Below are 23,252 nucleotides of genomic sequence, written 5' to 3'. Positions count from 1 at the left end.
GGAAAAAAGAATCTGAACAAATAGATAGATCCTATCTAGTATTATGCGATTTTATTAGAAATACGCAGGTGATTATTGAAAATCTCGCGCGCTGATTGGTCGAGAAACTCACACTATCACACGATAATCACCTCCGGCGATAATCCAAAATGGCGACCAGCCGCTTTGTTGCTGTTAACAGGAAAAAAAGTCTTTAATCTTCTTTTTTCCTTTTTTTGAAAGAATCACCTGTGTATTTACACTAAAACAATTATTTGCCTCAGCTTCAGTGAATATCGGGGAATATTTATCTCGCCGGCTCGAAGACTCGCGCCTCGGTAAATATTCCCCGATATTCACTTCGCTTTCGGGGAATAATTGTTAAATATAAAGACTTTAGGACCCGTAGGACACATACGTCACTGAATTGTTAATATATCTTTATTGATCATTAAATATTAATGATCATTGTTGTAGTTAGGATATTGAGATTGATAGGAGTTAAAACGATGAAAGGAGTAGGCGGGAAAAAGAATGGGGGAAAATCCATCCGGCAAAGCAGACACACGGCCTCCCAAACGCGCTCATAAAGATTTAACATTTACAAGCGACGGATAACGAGGAAGCCAGGTGGACGGCAAAGCTTATCAGTATTAGGTGGGTAAATTAGACAAGATAGAGCAACAAAGCTTCAGTGAACAATGAAAATAAGATATGCTAACCTCTCATTAGTCTGTTAACTGTTGGGTTAAATGAGACTAGTCGGAAATTAAAGAGAAAAAGAAAGAAAACAAATAAAATGATGCGAGCAAAATGAATGAATTTGGACAAACGTTTTTCTTCTAATGTTTATACAAAAGGAGTCGAATTATTTGAGTACAAGAAATGAAAAAACTGCTTGCATTTTAATATGTTAAAGTGGTTCAGCTATAGGTTTAATCTGTGAATTATGGAGTTTGTAGTTTTTATTTTCATTGTTTTCTTTATTTGTATTCTTTTATAATTTTTCAGTGTTTTAAGGTCGGTTTTTAGTATATTCTCTTTAAATGAGTCATATCCTATAACAGTATTCTAGTAAACTTTATAGTCTTTTAAATGTTTTTATAATGTTCCTCCTCATATTTATTTATTTCCATGGTTATTGTATGGCTAAATGCTGCTAATCTACGTCCGTTTTCCATTTCATCATTACATACGTATCCGCTCTCCCCTTTCCGATTGAAACTTGAAGCCATATCAAAGCATTCGATACTTTTTCAAGTGAACTTGCGATTAAGCTAAAGCAACTGGGCTCCAATAAATAAATAAACGAGTAATTCTAAGCCTCATATTTGCCAATTTTTCTCATTTTCCTTATTTATTTTGCTAGCACTGAGACTATAGATCCCATTTCCGCATTTCATTTATTAATATTGCAAATATTGATAACTTTTTTTGGAAAATTTTCTAAGTTTCCTGATTTTGCTAGCGAAATACTCTCATTTCCAATATTGATAACTTTGTTTCTAAAGAATCTAAGCTTTTAGAATTAAAAATATAATTTGAATATTTAAAAATTGTACTCCTTTTAGACTGGATTTTATCTCTACACAAGACTGGCCGGGACAACGCTTTTTTGTATTGATGTTTATCATCTAATTGCTTAGTTAGTAATCCCTGCAGAAGGAATGGATTTATAAGATCGTTAGACAATCCGTTATATTCTCTCGAGCATTTTTCAGAGGGCGAGGACGAGGACGAGGACGTTTTACATGAATTCGTTAGACAATAGAGAGTTTTAGATTTACGTTCACGGCAAACGTGAAACGTCAGTTGACCAGTAAAAAATTCTTTTAAATTACTGAAAAAGAATCGCAAAAAGTCCAATTAGTAGAAAAACAAAAGAATATTTGCGCTTGGTGAGAAGGTTTGTAAAAGGCAAAGTAAAATACAGGAAAACGATGAAAACGTGGTCACGTTTGCCGTTTGCGGGGAAGAAAAAAAGTCAATCTAAAACTCTCGATATTCTGACGAGTTTTTTTCCCAGAAAACAACGTTAGTTACAGGTATACATTATGACCGGAAAATTTTTTTTCCTGCCTGTCAGATTTAAAGCATAGAATCTCGGAAGTAAATCCGAGAATACTATGGAAAACACAGGTATTCGGAACTAAGCAAGGGAAGAGGGGAAAGGGTTTTAGGTGGGTAAAACGTTAAGGAGTGCGTAAAAGTGTTTATAGAGCAAGGAAGGGAAAATATGAAATCTGTAAGGATTAATTTGAAGGTAACGCGGGGGATAGGGGAAATATGCTGCATATGGCCATGGCACGTGTGGAGGGGGCGGTATTGATATGATGCATCGAAAAATATATTGCTTGTAAGTTCGTATAATGAGCTCATGTGTAGGCGATGAGACATCTCATTAATGGCGGGAATACTTCAGACCTCTGCAAAGATAGTGGCTCTTATTTCCGTAGTGTAGTGTTTACTCTTTTTCCTTTAACTGTCGATATTTTATCTAACTTTTAAGTTTTGAAAGTGATTTTATCGCTAGGCAACTTGTTTTCTTTTTCTTAGAGTCTAGAATTAAGCGTTTAGTTGCGAGTTTTTAGGTGACAATCCAAATACCACAAAAGTCTTCTAAATAAATTCAAAAGCATTGAACATAAGTACATGATAGTATTCGTGATATCAGGAACTCGAGCAGAGGCAAGTATAGGGCTTGATGATTTGCCTCGTATTTTTAGGTCAAAACAGCCCTTAGGCATTGTTTTTATATATATGTTATATTGTTCTTTATAACATATATTGCAAACAATCATGTGATGCTTTTTGAGTGCCATGGTAAAAAACAATCTTTGCATGAGGGAAGATATTGGGAAACTCTGGCTATTAAATGTTTTAATCAATGTATTAAGAGGAGGAAGTTTTTTCAATAATGAGCAATAATGGCAAAAGGCGGCAAAAACTAGACTTCCGTATGACTTTTGATTCCAATTTTCGTTTTGGGCCAACACTCAAAACCTTTTTTAACAGTTAGAAACTGATGTACTAGATAAAATGTTTGTTTGAAGCGGTATAGTCAATTGTACAAAGATGTTTTGTTGCATTTGTGTTAGAATGTTGCTTTGTCAGGCTTTTTTATAGAAAATATATGGGAAATAAGCAAATGAAGGCCTAAAAGTCATTTTCGAATAAAATTTTTGCTTTGGGTTAACACTTTGATTCCACTTTCATCGGTCATCTCCACCTTCCAAACAAGTTAGACTTTCTGAATAACAAGATTTTAGCCTTGTAATAACAGCCTTTCTTCAAGAAAATAGTTTTTGGCGCTCACTGCTTGATACGAAAAGAATTCTCTCTTAATGTATTAATGAAATGTATTAAATGCATTATGCTTTGGACTCCAAACACCGGTCTACTAATACAAGGAAAGGCTCTTTACGATAATAAAATAACATATGAACAATGAAGATGACGATGATGATGACAATATTGTAAGCATATGCATATGAGATAAATAGTAAAATTATTATTATTATTATTATCATTATTATTATTACTGTCGTCGTCGTCGTTATCATCATTATAATTGTTAATTATTATTATTATTATTATCATCATCATTATTATTATCATTATTATAAACCATGATGATAATAATTATAATAATTGGAATAATAATGTTAATAAGGAAAATAAATAATTTAAATGATGAAAAAGAAGAAGTAAAAGCGCGGAAATTAGATGATGATTTACGATGGTGATGATGATGCTGACAATGATAAAGAACTTTCTCTCAACTTGTCCACAAAGGTCCGTTTCATCATTAATCGTGTCGCTTTAATTTTTAATCTGGTATAGTGGCGGAAAAATAACATCACAATCACATATATGTATAAATATATGTATATATACACACATATATATATCAGTTATTACTGGTACAACTGATCATATATCATATCCTATTCCATAATACCATAATACAAGACCATAATTGCATTTGCATTTCGCGGTGTACATCGAGTGCTACCATATGTTCGCACATTGGTGCCTGCATTTAAGTCTTCTACTATACAGTAATTGAATCAACCAAGGCACATCACATAATTAAAAGTCCCCGCTGGGCTTGGTTCTTGGTTTTAGTATCGAGAGACTATATATCTTCATACTTCAATTCCACTGCCTTGGCCCGCTTCAGTTGACGCGGACACAAAGCCTGGACCTTCCAATAACTTTGTGGAAGTCTAAGGAAGGTTTGTTGTGTGAATGAATATCTTCATTTTATCTCATAATGGATTCTAGTCAGATGCGCGCGTTTTCAAGTCGAACTGTGCTTCATTCAACTCCGCTTCGCTTGTTTCTGGCATGCCAGGGTATTACTGAATAAAACTACCAAGCTGCAGACAAAGTACTTAACAGAAAAACAAATAATTTTGGAAATACTTCGTGATGAATCCAGTTGTTATCCTAGTTGGGTTTTTTTAATTTATCTTTAAATCGATAAAAGCGGCATAGACGAAGTCAAAGATAGTTTATTTGTATGTATGAATATATATTTATATTTATATATGTATTTAGTGTAAACGGAAAGCCACATGCAAAGATTTGGTTTTCGATCGCATTGAATAAAAAATATGGAATTGTTCAATTAATATTTTTTAGCAGTCTAGCATCAAGCTCTGTCTATTTGAAAAATATTAATATCAAAGTTGAAGCAAATATCCGCCGGGTGTACCAACACTTATGAAAAATATATGTGTATTTATGCGAAGAATAGTTTTGAATCCGTATGTATTTCATTGGAGCCGTTGTTTATAATATATTGATATATATATTTAATATATGTGGTTTATGCTTGTATCATTGGTACGTCTTCGTTTGTTAAGCACCGTTTACACTAGCGATTTGTGCGGCGATTTTTGCTGCGATTTTTTTGCGATTTTGTCCATAATAAATAATGGCAAAGAATTTACTTGTAAAGTTTTTTTCAGGATACCAAGATTTTCCTAGACGAATGTCTCTTTGAAGGATGAGACAAAAGATTTCATATTTCCGAAAATTGCCACAAAAAATTGCAGCAAAAATCGCCGCAAAAATCGCCAGTGTAAACAGTGCTTTGAAAGGGGATTTGTGGTTAGCTTAGCCAATTACACCCCTGCCGGATATTTAATCTATTGTAGTGTTTCTTTTCGATGTGGGGCAGAGCACATCAATGTTTTTACTGAGATACGTTTTCTTTCTTTCTGTTTTTATTTATTTATTTATTTATTTTTATTTTTATTTAAAAAAAAATTTTTTTTTTAATTTTTTTTTTTTTGTTTTGTTTTTGTTTTTGTTTTCTTCATTCCTTCCATTCTTCCTGATCTTTCCTTTCTTTCATGCCCTGCCTCTTTTCTTACTTTTCTTTGTTGATTTAAAAAGCTTTTTGAAGATCTTTAGTAGCTTGGCCTAATGATCACGAGACACATCTTGTCCTTATTGTCATAACAACCCGTCGAGTCAAATTAACGACATTGATAATTTGACAAGGATAAGTCGGAGACTTTGAAGCCTTATGAATTGTACATCATTTCATCGCTGAATCTAGTTAAGTTGCTATGACAGATAGAATAAGCTTGTCCGGCGTTTATCGATAAAAAACGGCGAGTAAACATAATGAACCCTAGCTTTTCATCTTAATTGTCAAAACTGAATCCGATTGCATTAGTGAAAATGTGAAAGGTCTATTTAGACCTTTTTCAGTTCCAGTCTACACCCTGAAGACATTGAGGTATAGTTCTCTTCGTCGTAGTTATATTATAAATCGTTCCGAAGGTGAACGTCTGGATTAACAAAAGTATTGGTCGAGTTCTTTCGAGCTTCTGTGAGATTTACCATTGCGTAGCTTCGCCTATCGCCTCTTCGTTCGATGCCTGGACTCGGCATCCCAAGTAGAATTTTGTTGTTTTCTCTCTTGGTTCGAGGGCTTTTCACCAGTTTTCCTCACTCCCCTTCCCTCGCCTAACTATCTAACGCGCTAAATTCCAATACTCCTTTTTACAGTTCCATTCAATGTCCACAAATAATAGTTCCTAGCCGAGGCTGGAGTTTCCGCGCATAGCAAAACTACAGTTTATCATGCGCGGTATCTCCAGCCTCGGCTAGGAACTATTATTCGTGGTCACTGAATGGAACTGTAAAATGGAGTATTGGATCTGGCGTCTGAGATAGCCGTACCCTGGCTTAGATCAGCCAGAGGTTGTTTCAGGGTTCGATCTGTAAGTTAGCCATGCCCTGACTTAGATCAGCCCAGAGGTTGTTTCAGGGTTCAATCTGTGAGTTAGCCATGCCCTGACTTAGATCAGTCCAGAGGTTGTTTCAGGGTTCGATCTGTAAGTTAGCCATGCCCTGACTTAGATCAGTCCAGAGGTTGTTTCAGGGTTCGATCTGTGAGTTAGCCATGCCCTGACTTTGATCAGCCCAGAGGTTGCTTCAGGGTTCAATCTGTGAGTTAGCCATGCCCTGACTTAGATTAGCCCAGAGGTTGTTTCAGGATTCGATCTGTGAGTTAACCGTACCCTGACTTAGATAAAGAAAGATATCAATAGTTATCTTAATAGTCATTCCCTTCGACTTTTAAATTTGCGGCAGTCAAGTGTCATCCTCTCCAAACTAAATTCGTATACGTTCTGGCAGAAGCGATGATGATACAACATCATTCCCTTCCTTCCCATACCCCATAATGCTTTGCTTCATGGGGTGTCAACAATCAAAAAACTGTCTCAAATTGCAGAGTTCTTCAATGATTTTACTGAATTTATACTATACCTGCTATTATCTGTACAATACTGATTATCAGTTTATTCCAAGTTAATTTTGCGCGTACAGAGCATCAAGAGGTTTGGTGTCAAAGAAAGTGTATTGACAAAAAACTGTTCAAAATTTACTTTAAACTTCTTCAAGCTTCTATCTTTTTCTGTTTTTTACTTCTTCATTTCATATGATATCAAACGAGGTATTTTCAACATTGTCTGATCAGCCTTTAGCGAAATAAGAAGGTTTTTTCTCTCTCGTTACCTCCCAAAGCAGCAAAGTATTATGGGATGGGAAAATAGGGAATTGGTAATAAATTGGGCAGACTTGATTAAACATCACTATATATTTACTCGTAAAGTCTTCAATTTAAGATCTAATCAGCCGTTTATATTAATTCCCTGGTGATCAATCTACAAAACCTCTCAAATGCGCTCATATAAGACTGAGAAACATATTAAGCTATGCATATTTAGATTAAAGGTTAATTCGATCATCGTATTTTGCCGAAATTTGTTCCTGTAAACATGGCATTTAGAAATATAAATGAAGTTGGTTGTGAAGGGTGATCGTCCAGGTGGTGACTGACGTTCCGTTTCGAGTTGTTGCTCCGCTGACCAAAACTCGTCAAGTAAAACTCATTTATCATCTACACGATCCACCGAAGAAAACCCAAGAAAACAAAAAAACAAAACAAGAATGAAGTATTAAGTATTCTTTTTCGATAGCTTCTAAGATAAAAGCTGTTTTGAAGGATGTCTTTCGTGTTTTTCGACAAAAAATTATTGAATCGGGTTTGCTCTTTCTTTCTTTCTTTTTCTTTCTTTCTTTCCTTCCTTCCTTCCTTCCTTCCTTCCTTCCTTCCTTCCTTCCTTCCTTCCTTCCTTCCTTCCCTCCCTTCCTTCCTTCCTTCCCTCCCTTCCTTCCTTGGTGACTGACGTTCCGTTTCGACAACCTGAGTGGAATATTAATGAATTTAGTTCCCAGTCTTTTCGCACGCTCATTTCTGTCAACTCGACATTTTCGTTGTTGCTCCGCTGACCAAAACTCGTCAAGTAAAACTCATTTATCATCTACACGATCCACCGAAGAAAACCCAAGAAAACAAAAAAACAAAACAAAACAAAAACAAAAAAACTAGCGGACAGTCTTCACGATCAGTGAATGAATTTGTCAAAGATGCTTTGCAAGAAAAACTTGTTGGCGGGTCTTTAGTGCTGCAACTCCATCTATAATTACTTGAATCAAACCACTTAGGAAAATGCATTTTAGAGTAAGAATGATTGAGTAAATGGGCTTGCTTTTTCTGTTATTTTTGGGATGTGACGTCACAGTTACTTAACATGCAATCATCTGCCTTTTTGGCTTTTAGCGGAGGCAGAATCTCGGGCGTTCATCACAAGACATCCGTATTTTATTGCTACGCAGTTGAAATCGTAAGTAAATACATTTTATCGTAAAAATTAAGGTTTTCCTCTTAAGTTTTGAAGAACACTTAAGGGAATAGTATTGAGTTGAGTTTAGACAATAGTACACCATTGCTCAGACTTTCAAAGTCTGACTAGATCCTTCATAGCCTTTGTCGGCTCTCAAATAAGGTGCTGAGTAATTAGTCAAGATGAAGTATTAAGTATTCTTTTTCGATAGCTTCTAAGATAAAAGCTGTTTTGAAGGATGTCTTTCGTGTTTTTCGACAAAAAATTATTGAATCGGGTTTGCTCTTTCTTTCTTTCTTTTTCTTTCTTTCCTTCCTTCCTTCCTTCCTTCCTTCCTTCCTTCCTTCCTTCCTTCCTTCCTTCCTTCCTTCCCTCCCTTCCTTCCTTCCTTCCCTTCCTTCCTTTCTTTGTTCCCCCATTTATTCAAAATTTTCTATCGTCGCTTCGTGTAGGTCCGTCGAGATTTTTAAGGTTTGGAACTGAGAAAGGGCCTCTATTAACTGATTCACAAGAAAGTTATCTGAAAATGGGTATGGGTTTGAGAGTAGTCAAGTCTGGCACTTTTACGCTGAACAGTCATCCAATCTGATGCATTGAGAGATCATATTGATAAAGTTCGTAGTCAGTGAGGTGAAGTATGCCATCGAATATCAAGTACTGCTATAAAAAAGTGGAATCTTATCGAACCTTGAATCAATCTCAGGGTTGATCAAAGTCACCGGTGTGACTCGCAGTTCGAATTTTGAAACAGCCTCTGGGCTGATGAAATTCAGGGCATCTGGGCTGATGAAATTCAGGGCATCTGGGCTGGTCTAAGTGAGCTCAGGGCTAACCTACTAATTGAGTTGGTATTAAACGTGTTACTTTTAACAGAGGGAGTAAGTGACGGAGAACCCGGAGAAAAACCCAAATGGTAAGAAGCGAAGTTAATCTAGTTATGTAAGACTTTGTATTTATGTGGGTTAGCAGTCTGCTTTGTAACGAGCTATCCCTAATATAACTTATCTACTTACACCGTAAGTGCAAAATGGCCGGCTTAAGGAGATTTTGCGGTCGGTTATAAAAGGCATGATTTATCTAATTATGCAAGACTGTCAGTTTATGACAGATCTTCTAAATCCAATATGGTCGATCATTTAAAAGAGGGGGTGTTTATGGAGGCTTCCCTCGTTTATGTTAATATAACTCGTATTTTCAAAACGCCCGCACGCGATCCACCCTAAAGAAATGGCGGGAAAAAACTCGGCCTCCGAGATCACTTAAAATTGGAGTCGACATTTTTGATTGAAGAGAAGCCGTTTTGCCTCGGGGGAAATTATTTCATTTATTTTTTACGTTTAGCTCATTTCTTAATCAAGTTATAGTTCTTTTGCTAGCGTTCAGTATTAGAGGCAATAATTTTAGACTTCATAGTGCATGAAATATCTCTATAAATTAAAGATAAAATGAGGTTCAGATTCGTGGCTTAAGCAAGGGTTTAATTGCTTGAGATATTGTATGCGGCACAATCACGAGTACAGATCTCTTAAGGTGCATTCTTATTCATCGGTGACGACTGTTGTTAACTAGTGAATTCTTCCAAGATGACATGCAGTCGATCGAGTCGAAATGGCGTCCCTTCCATTAACGTTTTATAAACCCAGCAAAGTGCTAAGAAACGGATTTGGTTTTAAGAGAAGAACTAGTTCATATGCATTTGGCAGTCGTGTGGCAAAGAGCTTTAAAATGTTATGAATAATCGATCACGAGTCATTTACATGTAAATCGACTTGCACGAAAATAAATCATTTCCCATGTTTACCCAAAATTTCATGCAATTGAAACAGCCAAAAATAAACCCAAAACCAGCTAAAATAATGAAAACGAAAGAAAAAGAAAGAACGAGCAAAAGAAAGAGAAATGAATGGAAGTAGAGAGACTGAATAGCTTATCCACGGGTTTATTCGATTCAGTTCTGATTTTAATCTTATCATAAATGATAGATGATTTATACAATAAAGTAAAACACACACAAAATGAAAAATCATGCATACTTGATTGAGGCCTAACCGTGGGGCAGGACAACTGACAACAGAATAAACGTTCGACAACTCAGGCAGTAGGTCTCTTGTTTATGTTCCTTCGCGTTTTTTAAATATTCCTTTTCTTTTAATCATTTTTCATTACTATTGGTTCATTAATTCTTTCTTTCTTTCTTTCTTTCTTTCTTTCTTTCTTTCTTTCTTTCTTTCTTTCTTTCTTTCTTTCTTTCTTTTGAATCAGTCTTGAAAGTATAGAGCATCACGCAACAAAAGATTAACAAAAAGTGGTCCGAATCACGCGAATTTAAACTCTTTTCCAAGTCACGATTTCATCAACAACACTTGGTTTGCGAAGCCTTTGAACATGATTCATTTGTCTATTTTTAGTAAATTTCATACGCGTGTGTTGGCAAACATCATATGGTATAAGTGGTCGTCAACTTGAATCTACAGCATATTCAAAAAATACTTAAGTTAAGGGTATAATTGACATTAATCAACAGAGCCTGAATAAGGGATATTAAAGCAGCTGAATGAATACCGACAGAAGGGGAGTATTAATCGAGAGAGAGAGAGATAAAAAAAGAAATATCAAAGAAGTGCTAGAGAAATTCAGCCTTAAGAAAAATAAATGTTGATGTTAGAATTATTTTTAAAAATCCTTTTTTATAATTTTTCTTACAGCTTTGTACCTCCTTTATTGTTATTTTATTTATTTTTCGCTGCGTCCTCCAGCGAGTGCAAGCCACGCGCGTACATTTTGGGATTCACATCCGCCACACCGGCACACTCACAAAAAGGTTTTGTCTAGAACCACTTGGCTAATTAGACAATTCTTTCTCTTTACGTATCTATAGAATCCAATTTTACCTGACAAGTTATTCTAGTTTGACGTCTATATAAGCTGGTGTAGAATACTGAAGAGAAAACTGAACGACAAACGACTCCAAGACTCGCCAGGATTTCTACTCAGTAAGTGTTCAATTTCTACATACGTTTTTATCTTTTCTTCGTTTTGAGCCTTAATAAGAATATTTCGCATTGACGTTCACAAACTACTTCATAAAACTCAATGGAAAAAAATTAGGAAAATATCTCATTCCTTTGAGGCTTGAGTCTAAGAACGCCTTTATCATTCATATAAAGAGTTCAATCGCATCTAACACGGTCCAATCCAATATATTGACTACTATACAAAGCTAGTCTTTATCTTCTTTGCTAGATTATTAGGGATAAATTATGGATAATAATAATAATAATGATAATAGCAATAATAGTAACAGCAATAATAATAATAATAATAATTTTATTGAAAAATATATATCAAATCCTATTCTTCATGATAATAATGTCAGTAACTAGATCTATAATTTGAAATCATATTTAAACCTTAATACAATACATATATGTATAAAAAATGAAAGAAAATAAACTATAATAATAATAATAATAGCAATAATAATAATGATGATATATACAGGCAAATAAAACTTACCATAATAATGAATTTATATATAATATGCATATATATAAAGAAAAATATTTGAAAAATATATCTATATAATAATATATATTCATGGAAATTAAAATAATTATCTAAAAGAAAAACAAATGTCTCTATATATAATATCCCGAGGAAAAAACTAGAAGACAAAAAAAAACTATTGTATGGCCGCTACGTTAACAATAACGCGACAGTCGTCTATTCCGTCTAGGTCAATCTTGTGAAAGGGTGCTCTAGATCCCCTTTTATATTCCTAATTGTATATAGATAGTATATTTAGCTGTGTCTCCCCGATTGTTTTTTTTCGGTTTTTTTTTTTTTTTTTTTTTTTTTTTCCCTTCTCTTTTTCTTTCCCCTGAGGACACAGGTGTCCTTACTTCCAACCCCTCTGAAGGATGAATGCTAAGATGTGACCTGTTTCCTCTGGCTATACTGGGCCCTTTTTAATCCCCATGTATTCCTAATTATATATATATATAGTATATTCCTTTTATATTCCTAATTGTATATAGATAGTATATTTAGCTGGGTCTCCCCGATTGTTTTTTTCGGTTTTTTTTTCTTTTTCTTTCCCCTGAAGACACAGGTGTCCTTGCTTCCATCCCCTGTTTCCTCTGGATATACTGGGCTCTTTTTAACTCCCATGTATTCCTAATTTTATACATATAGTATATTCCTTTTATATTCCTAATTGTATATAGATAGTATATTTAGCTGGGTCTCCCCGCTTTTAGCAAAGCAATCGTGCCAAGCTAGAAGTTTTTGAGACTGTAATAAAGTTTATTATTATTATTATTATTATTATTATTATTATTATATAGCTTCTCATTAATCCCATATTCGGTAACTGTCCAATTATTTTCTTAATTGGACAGGTATGTTGTTGATATGGGATTAATTAGGCAGCTATATAATTAATAGGTAATGGGATTTCATGCTCCCCAATCAAGAAATAATTAGACTCGAAAAATTCCTCTGACTGCCAAATTGGACTCGGCTTACAGCCTCATCCAATTTTGTCAGTCCTCGGAATTTTCCTCGTCCAATTATTTCTTAATTGGACTGCATGGAGTCCTATTACATATACTTATTATTATTATTATTATTATTATTATTATTATTAACGCTTGTGTGAACTGCTCGTACGATTTCGAAAGACAGAAGTGTTCTAAGCCATGTGATGATAATAATAATAGCAATAATAATAATAATAATAATAATAATAATAAATGCAATAATAATAATAATGATATTAATAGCAATAATAATAATATAAATAATACTTTCAAATTAGAGGAAAAACAGACAAGTAAGTTATAAAAATGGTATGGATTAAAGAACGAATATTTTTACATAATTTCATAAAGAAAAAGCTCACAAAACTCAATTATTTCGTGGTCAGTTCACACTGCTATATAGTTATTATATGACTGACACTCTTATCATTCTTAAAATGATAAAATCCTTTGCATTCCTTCAATTATCCCTTCTAACTACATTTTATTCGTTTGAGTATCAATTATTTCCATTGAAGAAAAGCTTTGGAAATTAAGATAGAGATTGAGATAAAATTTATATCATCATAACTTAAACAAAAAACTGTGCGGTTTGCTTAAAGCTGTGAAATTAAAAAATGAAACGCTATCTTTGTTTAATAAACTTTAAATTGCCAACAATCAAACAGCTATAACATCGAGTTAAAAGAGTTTTCTTACATCTTTAGACGAGAATGAATGAAATAAAAGACGTCATTTTTCGATTTTATAAAATTCAGTTCAAAATTTTAATTGCAAGGTCTTCATGAGGTTTTGAAATCAATAAACCTTTGATACCACTTTATTGGTTTTTAAGCCACACCTAAATGAATTTCATATCTTTACGACCAAAACAAACATTTTTACTGTCATTATTACACAACTGAAATAACCATAACGACACAATTTCGCCTTCAACAGAGTTTAATGGTTTCACGTTTATAGCGGATGGAAATTTGTGTGTGACTGCCGGCTGTATTTTCTAATGTCTTACCGTTTTTATAGCAGGAACACAGATAATACTGAATGATTAAACTGAGATTATTAAATCGATAGAATCGATACCGAATAATTAGTTGCAAGAATAATAAAAATTATAGCTGCAAGACAACGTTTAAAATGGAAATTAAATTCATTTTAAAAGTGTCAGACTAAGTTGTTTTGAGAACACGAAGCAGAACCCTAGCAAGCGATAGTAATTTGGAAAAGTGTTCAACTAGAACAGCACAGCTGGTGATCTCCCAAAGCAGCTCTTAATGACCTTCAAAACCCGACGTGAAAAATATAGTTTCAGGAGACCGTTTAAATTTATATATCAGTAAGAAAACACAAAGGTTAATAAGAAAACACGATTTTTAAAATGTCTATATTTTTGATTAGACAATAGAGCGACTAAAGAGGCCTGTAGCAACGAAGGAAGTCGGCTCATTCAAAAACTAAAGCAAGTACCAGCTGCAAAGAAACTGTCCACGACGAAGCCAGGCCTTACAGGTATATATATAAAAAAACACTAACCCTTGACTAATACGACAGGTAGTTTATTCTTCGCTAAACTTAGGCTAGAATCGTCTAGAATTTTGAAAAATAGTCATGTTTTTGCTTTCAATTTTCCATCTTTTATTTCAAATACAATTTTCCTTCAGTTAACCTTTGAGTAGAGTCTACTTTTACCTCCTGTAAAGTTGATTTTTTCATTCATATTGACTGATTTTTAGCTAATCTATGAAAACTCCGATTCCTTTACTACAAAACGTAGGTTCAGGAAAAAAACACGATACATTTCTTTTGTTCTGTAGAGGGTTTCACGCGCGCGTTGTTTACTCCAGAGAAGACCCTCAATAATAGAATCAATGGTTATTTATTACTTAACAAAAAACCCCTTAACTGTGGAATTAAAACTTAAGGCTTCAATAACTAAATGACTCTAAAACTAAAAATAAGCTGCTCTTTTGCAAGAACATTCTCTTGTAGCAGAAAGAAAAAATTCACATTCTTCAATAATCCTGAATATGAAATTAATATTGACACGTTTTATAACAAAAGTAAATATTAAATTTCAGCGCATAGTGGCGACATTTAGTCAAGCTTCAGAGATGAGATTAGATACTAGGCTGACAATTTGGACAAAAATTAATATTTACCGCATGCAATAATTTTTTCTATCACCTAAGGTGTTGTCTTGTGCAATTAATCATTCATTAACTCTTTATCGATGCAAAAAATATATATTTGTTTGTTCTTGCATTTTGATGTTAAAAACTGGTCAAGAAACGATACAACCACCTTTAAAATAACTCATCTTGTAATTTTTGAGATGATCATAGCTCGGCAAGTTTCAGTGAAGAAAGGTAAGGGTCAAACATAGAATTGAACGGTATTTGATGTAGTGAAAGCGCCCGAAGGAAAGAAAAACCAATCAGTTAGCTGGCTTTAAGTCTGACGCCTCGAGTTTGAATAAAATACGTTAGTGATCGATGATAAGAAACAAAAATTTATTTATTTATTGTATTGAAGATATTCCTTTGATTCTTTATTATTATTATTATTATTATTATTATTATTATTATTATTATTATTATTATTATTATTATTGTTGTTTTTTTATTTTATTTTTTATTTTTTTAAAAATATTTATTATTATTTTATTTTTTTCCCGGCTTTCTGTGAGTGATTAGAGCTATCCTTAGGAAAGAAGAAATTCAAAACTTTAATCTCTATTCTCCTCTCAGTAATACCATAAATCCTTCACGCTAAGCTACTACTAAGAGTATGGCCTAAGAGTACTGCTAAGAGTATGGCCGTTCCCTAGATTAGAGCTATCCTTAGGAAAGAAGAAATTCAAAACTTTAATCTCTATTCTCCTCTCAGTAATACCATAAATCCTTCACGCTAAGCTACTACTAAGAGTATGGCCTAAGAGTACTGCTAAGAGTATGGCCGTTCCCTCTACCCCTCTCCTCCAACGAATACTCCTGTCTCTCTCTCTCTACCCTCACCCACCCCCACCCCCAAAGTATACTCCCCCAAAAACCGCTGTGTTTTGCTACAACATAGCAATCACCTGAGCAGTATATTATTATTTCATTGATCGACCCTTCTCAAAATTATCTTGGATGCGAGACTAAGATGAAATATCAAAAGAAATCATACTGATTCTGTATGGAATTTGTGGCATGTCTTTAGTATTTCCATGTTAGCCAAGATCATTTTGAGAAGGGCACATTCTCAAGCGAGCGCGTGCCGTTCCAATTATATTCATTATCTGTCCGCTCTTTTGAAAGGCAGTACAATCAAATCAACCTGAACTTACTTAGTGAAATAAGATTTCCAGCTTATACCTATAGCTATTCACTTTGCACAATTCCCTTTGAGGCCCACGCGAACCGATAAACCTACAACACTACAACACGACGGTATGTATGATCAAGCGCGTAATGGAAAAGCTTTCAATTACCTTAAAATTCTTCAATTTTCCAATCCTGACATTAGTCTTTTTATCTTCCGATCCACTTACTTTAACAGCATTGTAGCGCATTATTGGTTCTTTGGATGATTAACGGTAAATGTTTTGTTACGAAGTAACGGTAAATGGTTTTTAGTACGAAATTACGACAATAATTATTTTACAAACGACATCGATAATGTGGGTGGGTGTAGGAGGTGCGTGGGACTGATGGGGTGGCAAAAGGACTTACCTTATCATATTGCCAGAACATTACCCGATGTTTTGAGCAAGAATTAAGATCAAATGGCATCAGTACCTTACCCTCCCCCCCCCCCCCCCCCCAACCCACCAACTCCCTAATCGGTTGAGTAAAGAGACAGCTACTGAAAAATAGACACTATAGCGAAAAAAACAAAAACCCAAAAACAAACCAACCATGAATTCACTTCAACTGTACATAAATGAATCCACCATTTAAATCCCCAACCCTATAACCTTGCTTCATTCCCTCGTGATCTAGTGTCGGTATAACGCTATACATAGACAAAAACATATCGATAGATATATGCAAGTTCATATAAATACAGATTCAAATAAATATAAATACAGTTCTGGGATGTGGTTTCGCTGGGTACACAATGTCATTCAACGGGGAAAAGACAGCTGTAAAGTAGAAAAAGAAAATAAGAAACGTAGATGTATAATGGGGCTCTGAATGGGAATGAACGAATGAATTAATGGATCAGAAAGAAAGAAAATGTGAAAATGCCGGAGATGGAAGGTATATTATAGAATGAATGAGGAAATATCTGAGTGGATAAGTGGAGGGATTGACCGCGATACTGAAATCGACGATTTAAAGAAGAAAGGATGCCGCAATATACGGGATGATAGAATTTGACGGACGATGGGATAAATGAATGGATGGAAGCAGAGATGGCGGTTTGACAAATGAATGAATGAATACGAAGAGTGGAAGGGATGGATGGATGGAATGAGAAAGATAGATAAATGAATGGTAAATAAACCTTATTCAGAGTATAAATTCAGTGTAAAATATAACCTGATTCTTTCATTTCATTTCTCAACAGCAACCTGCTGATCTCATTTGCTTTTCTTTTCTCTAAATTATCGCCATAATTCTAGAACGAGAAAGAAACGTTTCCTGTTTTTTTGTTTTTCTTAGTGCCCAAACTTAACAAGCTAAGTTTAATTTGAATCTGTAAATAAGCCGTGCCCTGAGGTCTTGCTAAGCATCTATAACCAATATTTAAGACAAGCGTTACAGTAAGATGAAAATCTTGAAAAAATATGTATATATGACTCTGTTTTCAGGCCAACAAACACGACTTCAAAACAAAACGTGGAATAAAGTAAATGTCTCTAATTACTAGACTTTGTTATGCTTGGGTCAAACTGTGTGAACTACACTTGATTGAAGCTAGGGAAATCCAGGGAAATCCTTAACGATAACAATAATCAAATTTCGACTAAATGAGATGAATGAGAGCACGCAAAGCAAAGAAAATAGGTCAAAACTTCAAGCTAACAGGATTCTAGATCTTAGGTTGAGAGAGGGACAGAAGGACGAAAAACTTGATTTACACACGCTAGAAACATATAATAATATCATAATATTTGCCATATGCATGCAAAAACTTTGGCTTTAGTTGACAAGTATATATATATATAAATATAAAATATCAGAATAATTTGGGCAAAGGTTTTTTAATCTTCGAAGACTGTTGCCGTAATCATAAGTGTTCTTTTTTATATTCACTATTTTCCATACATTGGTTCACTGGTCAAACACAAAGCGCTCAAGCGAGGCGCCAAGGTATACGTACTTTCAAAGGATTATTCAAATTTGAACCTTGCAACCTCGACTGAATGCTTCGTGTTTGACCAGTGAACCAATGGATGGAAAGTGATGAATAGAAATTTATTTTTGTTTTCTCAAAGATTTAAAATTCAGTGACCACCGTCCTTCAGCAAAATCCAATATAACTGCACTCAATTCTCTTCCAGCCAATATTTGATAAACATTATTTTTCACAAAAGAAACCGAACCAAATTGAATATAACCAATTATCTCCTTCAAAGCAGTCTCTTTTTCCAAATAATTTATTTTGTTTTAAGCTTTATGAATTGCGAAGCCTTCACAATGGCTTCATCACTTGTGGAAGTTAATCAATTTTTCTCTGGCTAATAATTATCGCAGTTTGTGGCCTGAGTAGCGCTCGATTTCCTGTTATTTTGGTCGCAAACCTGCAAGGTGTGCGTCAAAGCATTCTTATTGAATCACGTAGACTCCGAACGACCACGACATACCTGTCGCAGACCAATCATCGATCTTTATCTCCGAGGAAAGAAAACTCGAATTTGACATCATCTCTTTTGAGCAAATGTCACAAGTTATTTGGAATATTTAGACCGATCCACTCAACAAGTTCTCTGTCAAGGCGTAAGACGAGAAGATAAAAGTTTTCAAGTGTTTTCGATTTTGTGGAATAGTAAGTGGAAGTTGGAATTGATTACTTTGCGGTCTTCTCTTTAGAATTTGTTATCATTATAATTTTGACTGATTAAGCCAGGTCGGTTCGATTTATATTTGAGAGATATTAGTCTCGGAGTTGTCACATTCCTCATATCGAGATATAATTGTAATCTTACTATAGCCTTATATTTTTAGTATCCTGCAAAACAATGCAGATGGAAAGTACTTAGACGTTTTCTCAGTACTAATTGGACAACAGCCGGTGTAAAGCCTTTTAAAACCACTCAAAAATGTATACATATTATAATGGGATCCCAAAGCAGCACCTAAGTGACTCTTCCTTTTTCCTCTGGAATCCGATTTGAATTTAAAAGCTGATTTTTGCGGAGGGAGGAAAACCGGAGAGCCCGGAGAAAAAACCCTCTTAGCACAGGAAGAAAGAAAAACGAACAAGCGACTCGGATACAAATAATAACCACTTTTACCAAGAACCACTTACCCAATCAAGTCGTTACTAGAAAGATCTTGCAGTTAGCACAAGAGTAGTGACTTAGCCATTACACATTTTACTAGGTATTTTGGTTAGTTCTCCAATAGATCACTTTACCTTAGGCGTATTAATGTTTCTCCATTTCAAACGAACCACGTCTTATTCTCTTGAGAATGGGATTCTCTGTTTTAGTTGTATCCATATTCATGTGTCTTCTCATGTGTAACCGAGCGCAAACCTTAAAAAAAGAAATGATACTCTAGGGAATGACATGTGGTCTTGAGAATGATATTCACTGTTTCAGTTGTATCTATATTCATGTGTCTTCTCGCGCACAAACTTTAAACAAAGAAAATATATTCTAGGGAATGACACGAAGTCTGAAATGGGAAAACATTACAAAGAAGTGAAGAGATGAAGAGATCTATTGCACATCGACTATGAGTATTTATCTTCGGCACGTACGCAGAGCCTGCTTTCTAGATCTTCTTCTGGTCTGCTGCGAAGAACGAGGGCTCTAGCATAATCCATTCAATGCATTCATGCGTCCACGCGTTCAAAGACTTGCCAAAAAATTTCAAAAATATTTTCCCGTTTTCTAATTTTTAGTTTGATCGGAAGTAAACACAGAACTCTGTTTGGAAGTATGACTTAGATAGATTATATTTCACTTCGGAAAACTGGGCAGGCGCCACAAAATGGATTATGCCAGAGCCCTTGTTCTTCGCCGCAGGCCAGAAAGAACGCAAGTTTTGGTTACGAGATTGCGGCAGGATTGATTGGGGATAACATCAGTGATTTTGTGATTCCCTTCTGAGGCTAAGAACCGGCTTCATTCTCTCTTGTTTCGCAGATATCTAGTAATCCAGTTATCGAAGACGATGGCCTTGAATCAAACCAGTATCCAGAACAGCACAACACCGCCAGATCCTTACATCATCGAGGAGCCCCCACAGCTGACGACTATTCGTATCATTGTATTTTCCCTGGTCATCTTCCTCGGTCTCCTTGGGAACACGGTAGTGATACGCGCCATAAGATCAGGAAGATCCCGCAAGCCCTTGACGCATTATCTAGTCACGAGTCTGGCCGTGGCTGAGCTGCTAAACTCCACATTCCTGATATTCCCGTTTGTCTACGCTGAACTGTGGCATTGGATATTTGGAGCCTTCCTGTGTCACTTCATAATGCCGTCCATGGTCGTGACATTTGGTGTGGCTACTAACACTTTGGCGTGCATATCGATATATCGTTATCTAGTCATCGTGACGCCTACCAAGATGCTGCCAACGAAAAGGGTTAGTCTTGGTATCGTGACGGGAATATGGCTGATCTCGTTTGCTGTGGCGCTTCCGTTGTATCCCCTCTACGTCCACGAAGAGATGCATCCCGGTTACTACTACTGCCATGTTCTACACGACCTTAGGATCTACGACATGGTGCGAATAGCTTTGCAGTTTTTTGCCCCTGTTCTGATCATGATTGTCAGCTATGCCGTCGCGGCTGTCAAAATCAAAGAACACATGACGTTCATGGAAAACAGAAGCAGGCAAAACCGACTTAACTCGAACATTAGCACCCTTAACACCTTCCTGGAGAGTCAAGTCAACGGTGACAACAACGTTAACCTCCTCACCGTACCTCCCCACCAGTACCAACAGGTCATCTATGCACCAAACGATCGCTTCCCACATGGATCTGCCTGTCACATCAATCGAATCCCCGACCAAGCGATGGATTATGCAGCTAGCAAGTCACTGAGCTCGCATGATGAAGGAAGCATGATTGAATCGGAGCGTGACATCATTAAGATGTTCTATGTGATCGTGATGGTGTTTTTGATCTTTTATTTACCTTACCAGGTATTCTTTCTTTGTGTGTATTATGGTGTCTTGGACAGAAACAGACATCCTTATTATGATCTTTTGGACAAGTACACTGTTTTGTTGGTCAGCTTTCCCAGTGCTCTACACCCGCTGTGTTATGGGACGATGAGTAGTTTCTATGCTCGTGCATTCTCAAAGCTAATCCTCTGCAAGCGCAACAAGTAGACATGGACGGAGCAACAGACATTCATAGAATTCTTACGTTGATGGCACTATGTTAATTGAGAAAGCACTAAGGTCATGCTGCAAGATGCAAAGCGATCTTCAAGAACCAACATGCAAATGAAGTGTTTAGTTGTTTGCACCCATCATGCAAAGCAATCAGTCCCCTGCACCCATCATGCAAAGCAATCAGTCCCCTGCAGCCATCAGGCAAAGCGGTCACTCTGGACCCATCATGCAAAGCGGGGACTGTTCTGGACTCATCATGCAAAGCGGTCAGTCTTGTGGAGCCATCATGCAAAGCGGTCAGCCCTCAGAACTATCATGCAATGCGGTTCGTTCCCAGGAACCATCATGTTAAGCGGTCAGTGTTCTGGACCCATCAGACAAAGCGGTCAGGCCTCAAGACCCATTATGCAAAGCGGTCCTTCATATGGACCCATCATGCAAAGCGGTCAGTCTATTGACATCATCAGGTCAAGCGATTTGTACTCTTACAAATCACAAGTATTCGGTCACAAAAATAGTTAATAATTAAGTTATTACACCCTTAATAGCTTGCTTTAAGGATGGACACCTTTTCTCGTCTTTGTATTTTATCTTGTCCTGATTGGCTTTATAAAATACTCAGTAGACTCGAAAAAATATCTACCCGTAACTGCACCCTTAAATGTCTAATAAAACTTAGAATAAGCCTACTAATGTTCGATTACAAATGGCTGAAGTAGTGCTCTACTGCATCGATGTTCTTAAAAATTGTTTGCACCCATTTATTTGACCGATTAGTAGGTTTATTCTAAAACAATTAGAAGTCTACTAGACGGCCTTCGGTATCATGGTTTATCGACTCATTCGGGCTGCGGGTGAATTGTTAAATAAATAAACAAATATATATGTATATATGTATATATTTGTACAATTCATCGCTAAAATATGTGTAAATAATCTATTATCTATATTTAGATATTCCATTGCTCTACATTTGATTAGGAATCGGAAAAATTCTACCCCTCCCGTCCGCCTTTCTCTCCCCTCCCTCACCAAATACACCGGCAAGTGAAAAGAAAATTTTAGAATCAGTCTTTCCACAAAAAAACTCTTCCCCAAAAAGAACTTATTATTAGATTGTAAACCTACCCAATCTCGTACCTAGAGCCCTTATTTCTTACTACGCATGCTCGACGAATTTTTTTCGAGCATGCGCAGTAAGAAATTAGGGCTCTCGGTACGAGATTGTAAGCCTATTCCGCTCAACCGCTCTGATATATAAATGAATACCTAGATATAAGCAGTTTTCTTGTAGTTCATCGTCAAAGTAAATTTTCAGTGTTTTATTTATTGATTTTGTTAAAATGTAATATAAACATATGTACAGGGTGACGCTAAAAATAAACTTATAATAAATGATTATGCAAAAGATAATACTTCACAATTTCTCGAGAACACTTCAGAACTTTCGCTTCTTAAAAATTCTTTCTAATTTATTTTTCTACTACTCTCCCTCCTCGAGGCTAAATCCAATCACATGAGCCGCAAAGCTTTCAGCGGTGAACTTCTCAGGTAAATGCGCACGCAGTAGTTCGCCAGCATCTGAGGCGTCGTAAGTCCCAGTCTCCGCACTACCTCCCAGGTCTCCCTCGCCCATGAGAGTCGACATGCATTCTGCCAGTTCTCCTTCGGTCATGTGTTCTCCTATGAAATATAATGGAATAGGAAGTTAAGTAAGTTGCTTAACATGTGAGCGGCGTTTGGTGGTGTTTTTCCTGTTTCGAGGGTTTTTCTCCCGCTATTCTCCCTCTGCAAAATCGATCACGCTAAATTCCAATTTGATCTGTGAGTTAGCCGTGCCCTGACTTTGATCAGCCCAGAGGTTGTTTCAGGGTTCAATCTGTGAGTTAGCCATGCCCTGACTTAGGTCAGCCCAGAGGTTGTTTCAGGGTTTGATCTGTGAGTTAACCGTGCCCTGACTTAGATCAGCCCAGAGGTTGTTTCAGGGTTCAATCTGTGAGTTAGCCGTGCCC

At 35.9% G+C, this 23,252-nt stretch overlaps 2 protein-coding genes across 5 annotated transcripts in view; one reads left to right on the top strand and one right to left on the bottom strand.

Annotated features, from left to right (window-relative positions):
- The first annotated feature begins 3,954 nt into the window (after nucleotides 1-3,954).
- On the top strand, nucleotides 3,955-22,638 carry LOC116288788 (galanin receptor type 1). 4 transcript variants are annotated; one of them, XM_031695621.2, is made up of 4 exons: nucleotides 3,955-4,217; nucleotides 11,071-11,185; nucleotides 14,132-14,242; nucleotides 20,037-22,638. In XM_031695621.2, exon 4 carries the CDS (start codon nucleotides 20,065-20,067, stop codon nucleotides 21,232-21,234), a length of 1,170 nt encoding a protein of 389 aa, XP_031551481.1. In that variant the 5' UTR covers nucleotides 3,955-4,217; nucleotides 11,071-11,185; nucleotides 14,132-14,242; nucleotides 20,037-20,064; the 3' UTR covers nucleotides 21,235-22,638. The 4 variants fall into 4 exon arrangements, with proteins under 4 accessions (XP_031551481.1, XP_088888544.1, XP_088888543.1 ...); XM_089032417.1 differs by lacking the exon at nucleotides 3,955-4,217 and adding an exon at nucleotides 9,034-9,105; XM_089032418.1 differs by lacking the exons at nucleotides 3,955-4,217; nucleotides 14,132-14,242 and adding an exon at nucleotides 9,033-9,105.
- LOC116288787 (cilia- and flagella-associated protein 251) overlaps nucleotides 22,542-23,252 on the bottom strand; it is a 13,316-nt gene continuing 12,605 nt past the window's right edge. The window contains exon 28 of the mRNA XM_031695619.1: nucleotides 22,542-22,923. Coding sequence (XP_031551479.1) covers nucleotides 22,724-22,923 — 200 coding nt within the window. The 3' untranslated portion in view covers nucleotides 22,542-22,723. The remainder of the gene's footprint in view (nucleotides 22,924-23,252) is intronic.

Source organism: Actinia tenebrosa, unplaced genomic scaffold, assembly GCF_029948245.1.
Source record: "Actinia tenebrosa isolate PJP-AT-01 unplaced genomic scaffold, QUT_ActTen_1.0 PGA_scaffold1__47_contigs__length_23844297, whole genome shotgun sequence".
NCBI classification, from domain to species: Eukaryota; Metazoa; Cnidaria; class Anthozoa; order Actiniaria; family Actiniidae; genus Actinia; species Actinia tenebrosa.
Note: the sequence above shows the minus strand (reverse complement) of the source record. Positions and strands in the feature narration are given on the sequence as shown.